Source organism: Geotrypetes seraphini, chromosome 11 (assembly GCF_902459505.1).
Source record: "Geotrypetes seraphini chromosome 11, aGeoSer1.1, whole genome shotgun sequence".
NCBI classification, from domain to species: domain Eukaryota; kingdom Metazoa; phylum Chordata; class Amphibia; order Gymnophiona; family Dermophiidae; genus Geotrypetes; species Geotrypetes seraphini.
This window is the reverse complement of record NC_047094.1, coordinates 132102425-132119636: the sequence shown is the minus strand read 5'-3', so window position 1 is coordinate 132119636 and position 17212 is coordinate 132102425. Positions and strand designations below refer to the sequence as shown.

The following is a 17212-nucleotide window of genomic DNA, read 5'->3' as shown; positions in this document are numbered from 1 at the left end:
AGAAGTAATAATGATACATGCACAGTCCATAGCAGACCAAGGATTAAACCTTTGGGGTTCTGCTTTAAGTTACAGGGAAATACTTTTAAAACCAATAGGAGACAATATTTGTTCACTCAGAATAGTTTAACTCTGGGACACGTTACCGGAGGTTGTGGTGAGAGTGGTTAACGTAGCTGGTTTTAAGAAAAGTTTGGACAATTTCCTGCAGGAAAAGTCCATAGTCTGCTATTGAGACAGACATGGTGGAAGCCACTGCTTGCCCTGGGATTGGGAGAATGAACATAAGAACATAAGAAGCGCCATCTCCGGAACAGACCCTAGGTCCATCAAGTCCGGCGATCCGCACACGCGGAGGCCTTGCCAGATGTACCCTGGCATAGTTTTGGTCCCCATATCGCTCCAAGCTTCTCATAAAGAGAAGTGCATCTAGCCTACCCCTTCCCATGTCACTTCATGCCACTCATAAGGAGATGTACATCTAACTTACCCTTAAATCCTAGAATGGTGGATTCCGCAATTACCTCTTCTGGGAGAGCATTCCAGGTGTCCACCACTCCTATTTGAGATTTTGGAATCGTGTTGCTCTTTGAGATTTCAAAATGTTGCTACTCTTTGGGTTTTTGGCAGGTACTAGTGACCTGGATTGGCCACCGTGAAGACGGGATTTTGGGCTAGATGGACCATTGGTCTGACCCAGTAAGGCTATTCTTATGTCTTATCTGGAAACTCCCCTCTCCTTTTTTTATCTTAAAGCATTTGAGTTTCTATTTATTTTGTGTGTTTCTGGATTTTAGTTGCCATGACCTTTTGTTGTAGTGGGGAAAAATAACGAACTAACTTGTGATAAAGTGCTTTCCCCTTCATGGGGGCTTGAGGGTTGACTGCAGATTGTGACAAATTGGGAAAAATATAGGAGAGAAAGAGATGGGAGAGGAGAGAAGCCTTAGGAGGACTATCAAAATGATTAATCCCCCCCCCCTCCAACAACTCTGGGTATGGAAAAGTCTCAACATGATCAAGTCAAGCGAAGCTACAGGCCGTCATATTCTCATCTTTCTCTTTTTCTTGTTTCCCCAGCAATTCAATTTATTTCTCAGTCACTGATATTTCAAATCTGGAGATCTCAATCTCGCAAACCAAGGAGCGTTACCCTTCCTCTGATGGAGAGTATACTCCACCTGTACAAAGGTAAAATGAAAACTGTTGACTGTGGTGAGTGGTCTATGACAGTTGGTAGGACAACAATTCGTAGGATATGATAATCGGTAGGAAAATCCTACCAATTGCCAATCTATCAATTCTTGTCCTACCTATTACATCTACCAATTGGCTCTATTAAACATGAAGTCTTTAGTAAAATCCATAGAAGAACTCTGGAAAATAAGAGTGGGAGAAAGCTACTTGTTTAAAAAAAGGCTAGCATCATCCAACAGCTGCCATGGACATTGATGAAGCTGCCATTTTGATACATCCATGTATAGAGGTCGGCACCATTGAGGCAATTGTACAAGTAGGCATCTCCAGTTGGGCACCCCAAGGATGCATGATACGAACGTATCCTTTAACAGCACCTGGGTGCCCAATTCCATCACAGAATACTAGAGTAAACTGATATTAATTTACCTAACATTTATACCCCTGCCTCTTGGCACACTTTATAAAATTACCCCTTTGTTTGTCGCAAAGATAGATGAATAAACTTATAGACCAAACTAGGCAATAACATTGCAGTAGTTTGTTTGGTTTTTTAAAAATCAAATTGTTGCCTAAATCAATGATCCTTGGGCTTGTTTAGCATGGGTTTGCATCAGCTCTATTTATGGGTTGCTGAATGTGATGGGAACTGCACCCAAACAGGGAAGTTAATATGGGGCATTTTGGTGTGGTGTGGTGTGGTGTGGTATGTCATGTGTAAGTTTCTGGAGGAGGAGCAGGGGTTGTGTTATGTGTGATGTGCATTTGTGATCCGCTAGAGTGCAGCGTGAGTGGGGGCTGCGGAAAAAGGACTTTTTAAGACTTTTAGGACTTTGTAAGAGCTTCCAATTTGAATGCCCAGCATCTTTTCAAATGTTCATTTTATCTGAAGTTTGTTCCTGAATCGTCCCACATACCCTAAAACTGATTCAGAGCTGGAGATCAAAAGTTCAGACGTACCCCTTGGAAGAGCAGAATCCCACATGCAGTGGACCTGGGGGAGACTTCCTCAGGTGAGTAAAGGGTTAAGAGCAATTTGGTGAATTGGAGATCTAAAGAAGCCAATGAAAATGTGCCGAAAAACATCCCTATTGCCCCCAACCGCATTGCTTTACCTAAATTGCCCAAATTACTGGCCCACCTATCTTTTCGCTGCATGGCGGTTGCAGTACTTCCCTTGGTGACCCTCCTCCAGCCAAGTCCTACACCCTGACAGCAGTTGTTCACATCCTGTTGCTTTTACCGTTGACCCAACAACTGTCCAGCTTGGCAGCTGCATTTCTCTGATTTTGAACTGGCATTACAGTTTCACGTTATTGTATTAGAAACCACCAGGAGCTGCTGCTTCCCTAGCGGAGTCCTTTCTTCAGTGCATGAGCACTCGCCATGTAGGCAGAGGGTGCTGGGATCCTGCCACTGGGGTACTCACTGCTGCTTTTCCATTGCATCTTGGGGACATAAGCACTTAACATGGTTCTTGGCTGAGTGGTGGGATATGGGGAAGTGGCGATGGCTCAGCTCTGATGGATAACAAATCAAACCATGTCCAGATAGTTTCAAGTTGGCAGGGCTGATTCAAACTACGGACCAGGTGAGGCCCTCACCTTCAGTCTATCTTCAGACTCCTAGAGGGATAGATGTCGGACTGAGATTTTGGCACTCTGAGCCAGTACCTCAGCCAGCCCAGATGTACGGGGGGAGACTTGAGAAAGGGGGAGATACTGAATTAAAGGCAAGGAGGAGGGTGGGGGCAGAATGGAGGCACAGATGCTAGATTGCAGGTGGGGGAGGGTGTGCCAATGAAAAACACCCTTCAACCAGCCCTGCAAGTTGGACAAAAGTCAGAAGAGTCGAGTCCAGGTCTGATGTTGACCAATCTGCTTGGATTTCACTAAGGGGTCGATATTCAAAAGGCTTAACTTTTATTAATATTAACAGGGGTTGCCATTCAGCAGATTACAGGGAATTGGAAAGATTATACTACATTTTGAATTATACTTTCTGGTGGAATTCAGTGTGTCATATTTATAAAATGGAAAGGGTATTTGCTCTACAACAAGGCAATTATAATAAGTTTAAAAAGATTTGGGGGCCACTGACGATTTATTCTGGTGATCAGACATCTTAAACACCTAAATATTGGACAAGATAAGGGGGGTGGGATTATGAAGGATAATAATTGATAATTGTTATTTATTAGTATAAGGGTGGGAGGGGTGGGCTTATTATATAATTATTTATTTGGAATGTTATAAATAAGAATGTCAAGTGATTAATTAAGATATTTATGAATGATTGTTGTACACTTGTAATTTTTGAAAATGAATAAAGATTTTAAAAAAAAACCCAACAAAAAAAACAAAAGGCTTAACTGGATTCTGCCTGACTAATCCCTGCTGAGCTGGCTGGTCACTGATATTGAGTGGTAATCAAGCAGACAGTGTCACTAAATTAGATGTCCAGATTTCCCCGGACATGAACTCCTTTTGAGGACATGCGTGGATGCCGTCTGGGGGGGGAATGGGAGAGCGTGACAGAAGTGGAACTGGGTCCTGTGGTATATAAACTGTTATATTGTTATTATTATTCCTGGGGATGTGACCATGGGTCCAGATTTTCCCGAAGGAAAATTTGGTAACCCTACATAAAATACGACCACTAACCAACCATCCCCGAACTGGCTAGGTTAGGGGAGATCTCAGAGCAGAGAGCACAACACAAGTCCACCGGAAAAGTTCCACGAGAACAAAACGCAAAGCAAAAAGAGAAAAAAGTGGACCGGGTATCTTGTTGTACAGTTTATTTGAAAAATGGTGCAGTGGCCAACACAATCAAATATACAATAGCACAAAATGCACAATATAAATATGGCATAGACCCGACACGGACCGTGTTTCGGTCGTGACAACGACCTTCTTCCGGGGTCAGGAATTGCTAAGAGCCACAAATTTTTAAAAATGCAAAAAAACCCACAAACCACTGTTTACGCACACAGTGGTTTGTGGGTTTTTTTTGCATTTTTTAAAATTTGTGGCTCATAGCAAGACCTGACCCCGGAAGAAGGTCGTTGTCACAACCGAAACACGGCCCGTGTCAGGTCTATGCCACATTTATTTTGTGCATTGGGGGGGTCAAATAAATTGTTTATTAGAAAATCCGGAGGCATTATTAATGAGGGCTAAGCGCCAAATATCCTCTAACAATAATATGCTTCTACTTATTATGACAGGGGTTGCCATACAACAGATTCCGAAGAATTGGAAGAATTGGAGTAGATTGAATTATAGTTTCTGGTGGAATTCTTTATGTCATATATATAAAATGGAAAGGGTAATAGCCACACAGCAGGGGTATTTAAGAAAATTTCAGGATGTTTGGGAGCCTTTAACAAATTATTGTAATGAATGAATACTATTTTCCCCCTTAATTATGCATGTCCAAGGTTGGGGAAGGGGGGTAGATTTTGGCCTTTGTATAAATGTAAAGGAATGTGGGGATGGGGGACTATTCTATGTTTTTCTGTGTTCAAAAATTGTTATTGATTAGGGGGGGGGAGATAAGTTCTAAACTGGATTATTGAAAAATATTAAGTGTTGTATCTAAGTTAAAAATGTTTTTATTTGCTGATACACTTTTTTGAAATTCTTTATTTGAATATTTTCATCAATACAGTAGTCTCAATACAACATACAATTTATAAACTAATTGGAAAAAAATAATAATGCATCTTACAAATAATAAGGTTAAAAGAATCCCATTTCCTATCGCACCCCCCCCCCTCCCAGGAGACTTGGTTCCATAACATAGAATAATTCTTTCATAAGGCTTCTTTTTCTAGTTCAATATCATATATACCATATATCATTACATTTTGTATTTGCTGATACACTTATTGTAGGTTTTAAAAATGAATAAAGAATTAAAAAATAAAATAAAAATTGTGGCTCCTAGCAAGACCTGACCTCGGAAGAAGGTCATTGTCACGACCGAAACACGGTCCGTGTCGGGTCTATGCCACATTTATATTGTGCAATTTGTGCTATTGTATATTTCAGTGATTCCCAACCCTGTCCTGGAGGAACACCAGGCCAATCGGGTTTTCAGGCTAGCCCTAATGAATATGCATGAGAGAGATTTGCATATGATGGAAGTGAGAGGCATGCAAATTTGCTTCATGCATATTCATTAGGGCTAGCCTGAAAACCCAATTGGCCTGGTGTTCCTCCGGGACAGGGTTGGGAACCACTGGTCTAGAGAACCATGTTGCGTTAGCCTATGACACCGTTTTATTTGGTATATCTATGAGGAAAAAAAGTCAAATTTCGTTGTGTAATAATAAACTTTTGTTCATCGTGACAGGGATCGCCATTCAACATATAACCAAAAATTGGAAAAACTACTCTAATCTCAACTATACGTTTTGGTGGAACTCATTATGCCATATTTATAAGATGGAAAAAGCTATTGCTAGGCAGAAAGGGACTTACAATCTAATATAATAAAATGGTAGGACGCGCATGCGCACTAAAAAAATCGTGTTCCCTGATCCGTCGCAAAAACACGATTGCGCATGCGCGGGTTTTACGTCACCACTTGCTTGCGGCGATTTTCAAATAATAAAAATAAAATTACACAGCTGCGGCGGCCTTCCTCACCGTGAATGGTAACGGCTCCTCTCTCGAACTGCACCAGGATCGAGAGAGGAGCTGCAGCGCCGGCTTTCAACTTAAAACAAAAAAAAAAAACACAAAACCCAACTGGAGATCGGCGCTCTCACCCGCTCCCACTGTGCAAACCCCCCCCCCATGGGAGGATGCGCCGCAGCAAAGTGCTGCACAGGTACTGGAGGGGGAGAGACATATCGCTTCTGCGCCGGTACAAACATCCCTCCAGCTTTGGCACTCGCTGCACGTTAAACAGGCTGCTTCGGCCTTTCTCCTGCAGTTGAGTCCCTTTGCCGCTTCACTGATTACATCATCAATGACGCAACAGAGAGCCTCAACGGCAGAAGAAAGCAGAAGCAGCCTGTTTAACGTGCAGCGACTGCCAACTGCCAGCATCTATTAGATTTAGAACAATTCAACTTTTGCAAACAAAGTGGGGTCCAAAACGCTCTATGCAATAAAAAGAACCAAGTTTGCCTCATAGATGCAGACACTGTACATCTCATTCTCCAAGACCATCAAGCCGCATTGTGGTATAAAATTGAGTATACTTTTTTTTTTTTTTTGTAATATTCTTTATTCAATTTTTAAAACTTCAATTGTGCACAAATGATGATGCATTTACATAAATTAATATCATTACCCCACAATATATTTAATAGAATAAAGACAAGACTTATTTTCTCCCACCCACTTTTCAATTTACAAACACCTCATAAAATACTTGTAATCAACCCTTCTATATTTCTTTTTTTTTTTTAAAATCTTTATTCCTTTTTATTTCTTTCAACAAGTGTACAGTATTATTACAATTAATTTACATAACACACTTGGCATTCTTAAACAATATTATTATACATGTTTTTATTCCCTCCCCCACCTCCCACCCTTTTCCATATCAATAAAATATTCCTTACAAATTTATATATAATTATATATCCCTTTTTGATAATACAATTAATCTGACATGAAATCTGTCCCTCCCCCCATCCTTCTTCCTCAAACACTTTAAACATTTTATTATATTTCTTAACAGATCTTTACAATATTTAGTTAATGGTTCCCAAACTTCCATAAATTTTTTATAATAACCCTTCTGAATGGCCATTAACTAATTGAGTATACTGATTACGCTTATTAAGAAATAGTGCTTTATCTGAATGTATTAGAAACATTGGGGGGTTTTGACCCAAACGTTTTCCTCCTCCTATTCGCAAAGAAAGAAACAAGAAAAACGGAACTTTTTCCGCAACACAATTTTCAGCCTTCACACCTCTTTCAACTATGTCAATTTTCTTTAATTTTCCTTATTTCTCATCTGCCTCCCTCTTCTACTCACAGACAATGAATTTGGGCAAAATACAGCTCGTTGATGGCCAAGCACTGAAGGGAGCCTCTAACAAAGCAAACCTTGCAGTACAGCTCTGTGGGCAGCAGGTGTCGCCATAGTAACACTAATCAACTTCCAGGTTTTGTTTTCTGGTCAATATTAAGCCTGCAAGTAGTCTGATTGGGTTAAAAAAAAAAAAAATGCTGGCCACTATGGGCTGATTTAGACCTGAATACTGATGCTAAATACCTAAGTCTTCAGTGGCCGTTAGATTTTACCCAGGTATCGCAATATCCAGTGTTGGTGTTATGTTAATCAGGATTTCAATTCCGCCTTTATCTTTTATTGAAATGGGATCCTAATGCTTCTTACTGGCTAATGCTTCAGAAGCCTGTTTATAGCTCTGCATATTTATTTAATTCGATTTCTATCCCATCCTCCAAGTAGCTCAAAATGAGTTACAAGCAAACATTCACAGTGGAATACATTTGAACAGTACAAAGACTATACAGCAACTTAAGTATAGGTTAGGAATGGAGAAGTGAGTGTAGGAGGAAGGGGAAATTTAAGGGGGCAACGGGGGTTGATTGCAGTTGGAGTTTTAGTTGAAGAGGAGGGTTTTTACAGCTTTCCGGAAGGTCATCAATGAGTTCTGTAATCTGATTTGCAGTTGGTTCCAGAGTTGGGGGATGAAGTGGCTGTAGGAGCATTTGCAGGCAGTTACTGACAGGAGAAACCTTCCTGGGGGGATGCATAGGCGTTTCTCCATTTCAGAGCGGAGGAGGCGGGTGGGGATGTAGAGGGTTAGCTTGGATCCTATGTAGGCTGGGGTAGTGGCATAAATTCTTGCCTCTTCTGGTCTGATGGGCATTAAAAGGTAAAGTATAAATGTACAGCACTGCACTATAGAAATGATTAATAATAGAACTAGTGGTAGAGTGACAAAGACAGAGCACTACCACCGCACCCTATTGGCCACCCTGGCCACCCTGGCCACGTGAAGATAAAGTTCTCCGAGATATGATTCAGACGTTCAAACACTTGAAAGGTATTAACGTAGAACAAAATCTTTTCCAGAGAATGGAAAATGGTAAAAACCGGAGGGCACAATTTGAAGTTGAGGGGTGGTAGACCCAAGAGTAATGTTAGGAAATTCTTCTTTACGGAGAGGGTGGCTGATGCCTGGAATGCGCTCCCGAGGGAAGTGGTGGAGAGTTCAAACAACAATGGGATGAACACAGAGGATCTCTAATCTGAAAATAATAGATATTTAATGACTGGAATGATTTTGATGGGCTGGCGTGAGCTTTGACGGAGACTCTAGTAGATAGAACAGACCTCTAGGTTTCTGGCCCAATAATATCTAAGAAAAAGGACCATTTAAATTAAATTACTCATTTATAGGGCATGTACGGTTGGACCTGTTTAACGTTTAAGATTCTATTTGGCAAATGCTCTCTGCTAGTACCACTTTCCTGGACTTCTCAAAGACTGGGTCTGGTGAGCACCTTGCAAAAACTTAAAACTCTCTTTTCCATCACTCATAGGTATTGTAAACCAGGGAAATCATATTCCTTCCAGGGGTAGGCAATTCCGGTCCTTGAGAGTCAGAGCCGGGTCAGGTTTTCAGGATAGTCACAATGAATATGTATGAGATGGATTTGCATGCACTGCCTCCTTGAGATGCAGATCTATCTCATGCATATTCATTGTGGATATCCTGAAAACCTGTCCTGCCTGTGGTTCTCAAAGACCGGAATTGCCTAACCCTGCTTTAAACTAAGAGAATTGTGGAACGATATTCACCTAAGGTTAAGAGAATTAGGTTCACTTCAGGCCTAAAAACTTGGCTATTCTTTGTTGTATCTCTTTAATTTATTGTAAACCGAGTCGAGCTTTATTATACGAAGATGACCCGGTCTATAAATTCAAGTTTTAGTTTAGTTTAGTCATTTACTATGTAACTACCGTGTTTCCCCCCAAATAAGACAATGTCATATTAATTTTGGGTCCAACAATCACCTCTCCCTTCCTCTCCTCCACCCCAATTCTTCCTCTTTCCTTTCTCCCCCTCCCTCCATGTGCAGTGTCTTTCCTCCCCTCTCACCCACCCCCTTGTGCAGCATCTTTCTATCCTTCCCTCCCATCCTCCTGTGCAGCAGAACCCCACCGACCCCTCCACTGTGACACTGGCATACCTCCGCTCCAAGGCCTCCAAAAACAGCAGCAGCGGCAGCACTCTGAACGGGCTGCTTTGCGGCCTTCCCCACCGGGTCTTCCCTCTGCCGTATCACTGATCAGTGATGTGGCAGAGGGAAAGGCCTCACCGGGGAAGGCCGTGAACCAGCCTGTTCAGAGCGCTGCCACTTCTGCTTGTTTAGGAGGCCTTGGAGCGGAGGTTTGTCAGGGAGTGTCGGGGACATTTGGGGTTGATCTTAACTAGGGCTTATATTAGGAGCATCTTTAAAAATCATGCTAGGGCTTATTTTCAGGATAGGTCTTATTTTTGGGGAAACAGGGTATGGAGAAGCCTTGCGAACTCTCACAGGTCAGTGTAATACCTAGCGCTTCCTCTCTTTGTTGTAACTTTCTATTTTTGGCTTAATATCTCAACTTCTTTCAATGCTACTGTTGTAGGTTTCAAAATGGGAAAGAACAGAACCTCCCAAATCAGCTCTAAGTAGCCTAACCGCACATCGTCCTCTGCCAGCTTCAAAAGATGACAACATTATGTCCATCTGGCCCTCTGAATCCACCCATTTCCGAGCTATCACCGAGGACTCCCTGGATGAGCCCCAAACCTTATACTCGAAGGATTCCTCACCTCTCACTTCTCTACTCCGACCTGAACCCCTTTTCCAGAATAGCAGCGGTCCTTCCGTGTCAGGGAAAGCGCGAAGAGCTGAAACAGCGCATGCTGGCAAGAGAGCCGAGTGCCCAGGGGTAGAGGCGCAGAGACTGGAAATTCGAAAACCACTGGAAGCAACAGGAGGAGAGAAAACCAGTGAGGCCAAAGCAGAAGAGTTTAAACTGGTTTTGCATATAGAAGAGGTGCCTGGCACAAGCCAGACTGGATCACAGTGCATTAAACCAGCAGATTGTGATGTCAACACAGAACTGAAGCCTGGTAAACAAAACAGAAAAGGTAAGAAGAGTCGTTAGATCACTCATAGATGGACTATAGCTGTGTTGCCACCATTGTAATCCCTAGGACTTAAGCTAAGGGCGGTCACTTTTTATACTATCAAATCATTGAAAAGAAAGACACAGAATACTGTAAAATACCAAAGTCCGAAGGACTATAAATTAAAACCATTTTATTAAAACAGAGCAACCTTCCAACATAGTGTGATCAACCCCCAACCTGCTGTCATGCCAGCGTAGCCTCTTCCTGTGACATCACTTCCTGGACCCGCACCTAGGAAGTGACATCAGAGGAAGAGCCCATGTTAGCGTGACAACAGTTTGGGGGGGGGTCCCTGCTCGCGCTAGGAATGTAACAGAGTTACGGGGGAAGGGAAGCGGCGTGGGCGCGGCAGGAGGGGGTGGGCAAGAAGCGTGTGGAGATGGGGGAGGGGGCGGAGAAGAGAGCAGAAGAGAGGCACCTCTCACCCTCAGTTCGGCACTGGAGACATCCATCTCCATCAGCCTATCGTCAAACTTCATTGGGGGCATCCTTAAGATTGCAAACATTTCCAAATGCATTCTCTTTTATCTACTGAGAAACGCCTTGTCCTTCAAGCATGTGGCTCTTCCTTTCATCCACCTCCCCTTTTCTGTCATGAACTTGGGTAGAGAGGCAAAGAGAAGCAGAAAGAAAAGCCAGAATGATGATGAGGGCTGCCTCAGAGATCTTCAAGGCCCGCCATTAGTCCCCGGGCCTTGCATTGAAGAACACATGAATTGTGCCTAGCTGTTAAGTGCCTCATAAGAAGTTAAGAACATAAGAAGTTGCCTCTGCTGGGGCAGACCAGAGGTCCATCCTGCCCAGCGGTCTGCTCCCGCGGCGGCCCATCAGGCCCACTGCCTGAACAATGGTCTTTGACTAATTTTATAATTTACCTCTAATCCTGTCCCTATAACCTACCTCTACTCCTATCTGTACCCCTATCTGTACCTCTATCTGTACCCCTATCTGTACCCCTCAATCCCTTTGTCCTCTAGGTACCTGTCCAGACCTTCTTTGAAGCCCTGTAGCGTGCTTCTGCCTATCACATCCTCCGGCAGCGCGTTCCATGTATCCACCACCCTCTGGGTGAAAAAGAACTTCCTGGCGTTTGTTCTAAACCTTTCCCCTTCCAATTTCTCTGAGTGCCCCCTTGTACTTGTGGTTCCCCTTAGTTTGAAAAATGTGTCCCTGTCCACTTTTTCTATGCCCTTCATGATCTTGAAGGTTTCTATCATGTCTCCCCTGAGTCGTCGCTTTTCCAGGGAGAAAAGCCCCAGCTTTTTCAGTCTGTCAGTATATGAGAGGTCCCCCATAAGTGCTTATATCCTTTAACATGTGTGCAATTGGGGCCTAACCTCCCCCCTTTACAAAACCGTAGCGTGGTTTTTAGCATCGGAGCTGTTACTGCTGCAGCCAGCAATAAAAATCACACTAGGGTTTTGTAAATAAGGGGGGGGGGGTTTCATTGGCAAAATACCCTTAACAGCCTCAACAATTAGTTTTTAAAAATTTAATTGGGCTCTAGGCGCCTATCCGAGTCTATAAAAGACAGGTGCCTGTCGCAATGCGCTTATCGGAGCCTAACGCCTAAGTGGGTGCTTCTATGGGTGGAGCGAGAGTTAGGCACCTCTAAGTGTAATTCTCCAAAAACTAACCCCCTGTTTTACTAAGGCGCGCTATGCGTTTTAGCGCGTGCTAACGGCTCATGCGTCCATATACGTGTTAGTGTCGTGCTAAAACGCTTAGCGCTCCTTAGTAAAAGGAGCCCTTAGACAGCTGAAATGTAGGCCTTTAAAACCCTCGGCTACATTTCAGGTGCATATGTTTTTACATAGGTACCACTAGCCGCGATTCTGTAAACGGTGCCTTAGTGTGATTAACACGCGGCCAGAGCCTTTCTTTTTCAGCGCCGACTGATTTAGGCATCGTTTATAGAATCAGCCCCTTGATGTCTAACTTTAGGTTTCAAGAGGGGGCAACTGTGCGTAACTACGGTGGTTCTGTAATTTCAGGTACATGAAGGCTGATACCATGTCCCACAACGTATTTAGAATATGTCTTAACCACTCTGTTCTGTGGTTCTAAGTGGTCTGCAGACAATTTACATTTACAATATCCATAAAAAAAATACATACAATCCTAATATATTCCAGAAAAATAACAGAAGTTTTACACAAACAAATAAATTAAAAAAAAAAAAATATATATATATATATATTTCACATAAACATTTATTTCTATACTGCAATGCCATTAAGTTCTATGCTGTTTACAAAGTAGAATAAAAACTGTCCATATACAATTGAATACGTTAATTCCCTAAAAATCTTGTAAACAGATATGTTTTCAATTGTCCTCTAAAGTGCTGATATGAACTAGAGGTAACTAGTAAAGAAATCAGAACTTTATCCCATAATGTAGCTTGAAACGACAAAAGATGTTGATGATATATATATATATACTAGTGTTTAAGCCCGTTACATTAACGGGTGCTAGAATATATGTCTGTCTGTCTTTCTTTCTTTCTTTCTCTCTGTGTCTCTCCCTGCCCCTGTCTCTTTCTTCCTCTCTTTCTGTCTCTCTCCCTCCTGCTGTCTATCTTTCTTTCTATCTCTCTCCCTCCCGCTGTCTATCATTCTTTCTGTCTGTCTCTGTCCCTGGCCCCCTTTGTCTGTCTGTCTTTCTCTTTGTCTCTCTCTCTCTCTCTCTCTCTGGCCCCCTGTCTGTCTGTCTCTCTCCCTGCCTGCTGTCTTTCTGTGTGTCTGTCTTTCATTCTCATGCGTTGTCTGTCTGTCTTTCTGTCTCTCTCCATGGCCCCCTTCTGTCTCCCCCCCCAAAGCAAACCAAGATTGCTCCCTGGCCCCCTTTCTCTCTCCCTCCCCCACTTCCCTGTGCAGCAGCAGCATTCCCCCCATCCCTGTGCAGCAGCAGCAGCAGCAGCAGCAGCATTTCTCCCCCCCCCCCACTTCCCTGTACAGCAGCAGCAGCATTTCCCCCCCCCTTCCTTGTGCAGCAGGGTAACAGCATTTCTCTTCCTAAAAGCCGCCGCTGCAGCTCCTCTCACAATCCGCACCTGCGTTGGAAGCCTTCTCTCTGACGTGACATCAGGGAGGCTTCCGACGCAGGTGCAGCTCGTGAGAGGAGCTGCGGCGGCGGCAACAGACTGAAGAATAACTTCAGTAAGGGAGCCGGCCAGACCGTGGGCCGCGGCCAGACCTGGGGCACCTGTATTAGATGAAGTGAAGGTGGGAGGGGGGAGTCACCTCCATGGTTAAGGTGCATCCGCATGCGCAGTAGAAGAAACCATCGTACCACCGCTGGCTCCTTCTACTGCGCATGTCTGACACCGAAGCACACATCACGGAGTCAGGGATCACGGTGTTGTAAGTGCGCTTGCGCGCTTAGGGTTTTATTATAGAAGATATATATATATATACAGTATATCTATATCATGTTTATTTTTTTTTCAAGTATTTCTTTACATTCCTTCAATATAGTCTCCCTGCTTTGCAATGACCGAGTTCCAACGTCTGAGAAGCTTCATTATTCCATCCAAGACACCGTTTTTGTTCAGTTGCTGAATGGCTCGGCTACTGGCGGAAAAAAGCTCTTCCAGAGATGCAAAACGATGTCCATGCATAGGTGGTTTCAACTATGGAAAAAGGTCAGTCTGGTGGACTCATGTCCGGACTATAGGGAACATGAGGTAATTCCTCCCAGCCGTATTTGCATAGTTTTTCAATGACAAGTGGAGAGCTCCATCTTCCCCACGGCCAAAAATATTTCGACAACCTCAATCAAAAGTCAAACAAATGATGATTTTTGCTTATGATCACGAAGGCATCATCATTCCAGACAAAGTTCCATGTGGAAGAAGTGTCACAGCAGTGTATTATCGTGATTTTTTGCAAAAAATGCACAGAAAAATGCATAAAACCCGACCTCAGTTGCTCTTGGCTGGGCCAGTCATTCTTCATAACAACGCTCGCCCGCACATAGAGAATATCTTTTTTAAAAAAAAATCTTTATTCGTTTTCATATCTTACAACAAGTGCATAATATTCAATCAAAAATAAATTTTACAAATCACTTGACATTCTTACTTATAATCATCAAAACATAAAAGAATCCCTCCCCACCCATCCCACCCATTAGTAATAAACCAGTTAAAACAAATATCATATATCCCAATCCAACCCTATTTATAACCATATACAATAAAAAAAAAGGGGTGGTTAAGGTGTCTGATCATTAGAATATGTAATCAATGGCCCCCAAATCTTTTTAAAATTATGATAATTTCCTTGCTGTATAGCAAGCACTCTTATAAATATGACAGACTGAATTCCACCAAAAGGTATAATTAAGCTTAGTATAATCCTTCCAATTTCCAGTAATATGTTGAATGGCAACCCCCGTCAGAATTAGTAAAAGTTTACATAGATACATAGAGAATATCATTGAAAAACTACGCAAATAAGGCTGGGAGGTGTTACCTCATGCTCCCTACAGTCCAAACATAAGTCCACCAGACTTCGACCTTTTCCCAAAGTTGAAACAACTTATGCGTGGACATCGTTTTGCATCTCTGGAAGAGCTTTTTTCCACCGGTACAAAAACGGTGTCTTGGATGGAATAATGAAGTTTCCCGGACGTCGGGACTCGGTCATTGCAAAGCAGGGAGACTATATTGAAAGACTGTAAAGAAATACTTGAGAAAAAAATAAAACATAAATTTTAAAAAAATAGTGTGCATTATTTATGAAATGACCCTCGTATATCCCAATCTGACTGTACTGAAGTAGACATACTCAAGTTTTAAGTTTAATTTTATTTTGATATACCGCCTATCTAATAGTCTAAGCGGTGTACATGCAGAATTAAAAATTAAAATATGTTTGTTTTTTTATTTTTATTGCATTACGTAAAGGTTCTTTGAAGAGAAGCCAGCACCAGGGTCCTTCTGATATCTACCTGGATGACATCGTAAAATTAAATTCTGAAGAGATTGCCCTTTATTTCCCAAAAAGGTATAGCGGAGTACAGGTGGCTTTTATGTCCTTCATGGAGGCCTTACTCATACTGTACTCAAGCTTCCCAGAGTCTGTGATCTAACTTTGTAGCAAATAGAACCATAAGCTATGGGATCTATTCGCAAAGTAAAGGCAGGGGAGGGTCATTAGGGTGGGCAGACTGGATGGGCCGTGGCCCTTATCTGCCGTCAATTTCTATGTTTCTATATTTCTAAGCTACTACAGGGCCATCGGGGTGGCTCAACATTTGGGCTGTATATTGCTAGGGTGAGGTAACTTGGGTTCTGCTTCCTGTATTGATGGGGGGATGGGAAAACTGAGGTGGCAGCCTTCACAGCCCATGAGGTTAGGGGGTTGTCATTGATTTGCAACAGTGACATCTCCTGGCCAGATTTAGGAGCTAGCCTTTGACCTTGGGACGGGAGGAGGGACCACATAATGTAAAGGGGAATTATTTTGTTGTGGGAGGTCCATAATGGGGGTCAGGCCACTTTGGAGGGGGAGGGAAGGGCGATCTTTGCACACCAGAGGCCACTAACTGGAAGCTCTGTGGTTGCTGGCCGATATTCAGCGCCAGTTAGGAATCCAAATTTAGGGCAGCTTTTTATATGGTCCTATTTGATCACTTAGCTATGTAGGCAAGAACATTATTAAATATTGCTAGCAACTGTGTAACTGTAGCTCCTCCTACACGCCTTTTCCACTCGAGTGTTGGTAGAGGTTTAGCCTATATCCCTCCCTATCGGGTGGGGGGGGGGGGGTCACAGAAATGCTCTCCAGCTCAAATTTCCTGCTAGGGGGAAGGGGAAGGGGGAATTGCATAGTTTAAGGGGGGGTTCTTTGTAAAATACTACTATTATGAGGTTGCATTAAGCTTTTGACATTCATCAGATCTACACCTTCTGTATGTGAAATATCAGATGTGGAATGTATTGCACCTTCATGATATATTTCAACTGAAGGGTTCTCTGAGAACAAACTGAATTCTCCCATACGGGTGCCGTCCTCTGACAAAGCCTGCACAGGAACTTTTTCTCCAGAACTTTTAGGAATGTCTTACCGTGCCTGTTTCCGCCTGCCATTCTTGCATGAGATCCCCCTTAGTCCTTCATTTCCTGCAGAACCCAATGGAACGTTTAGAGCATTGTGCTTGCCTCCGAGTTAACTAAATTTCTTTTTTCTACATGCGAGCCATGACACCGTCATATGCTTCATTTCCCAGAAGCTTCTCTCGATAGGTTTTCCTGGCCATTTTCTAAGGTTTTTGGTTTTTATGTGAGCTTAATTTGGTTCTGTTGGAACTCAGGGTCCCATCTGGGTATATTGTCAACATTTCAAAGTGCTGAGGAAAAGTTCCCATGTGGGCTGCATCGGATGAAATCCTGCCGTTCTCGGAGAATACCTGCTACAGGTAGATAACTGTGTTTTCTGGAAGGAGCCTGAGAGAAAGGCCCATGGCTGGAGATAGTTACTGCAATGGCTGGAGGAAAACAAGTTAGGAGGGGAAATAAACTGAAGGGGGAAATTACTGGGTGAGTTCAAATAAAGATTTGCAGGCCAAATCTCGGTCTCAGTTCCAACTGAGATGGACGCCCAAAGGAGCAGGAGGAAGCCACCAGCTTAAAAACTGAACTTTCTTTAAGGTCTTACTACTGTATATGGCTTTCCTTAACAATTAGTCAAATCATAGTAGTTTACAAATTAAATCAAGCTACAAAAGAACATAAGAAAGAAACCAGCAAAACAACTAAAAACCAGATATAACAAAACAAATAAAAATCATTAATTGTCCTTGGACTTTTTTTTTTAGTGGAAGACA

General features: G+C 42.7%; 1 protein-coding gene across 4 annotated transcripts in view; it reads left to right on the top strand.

Moving 5' to 3' along the window:
• LPIN3 (lipin 3) overlaps positions 1-17212 on the top strand; it is a 71367-nt gene that overhangs the window by 24195 nt on the left and 29960 nt on the right. For all 4 annotated transcript variants that reach the window (XM_033914537.1, XM_033914539.1, XM_033914540.1 and 1 more), the window contains 4 exons: positions 1081-1191; positions 2090-2210; positions 9829-10336; positions 15291-15390. In XM_033914537.1, coding sequence (XP_033770428.1) covers positions 1081-1191; positions 2090-2210; positions 9829-10336; positions 15291-15390 — 840 coding nt within the window. The remainder of the gene's footprint in view (positions 1-1080; positions 1192-2089; positions 2211-9828; positions 10337-15290; positions 15391-17212) is intronic.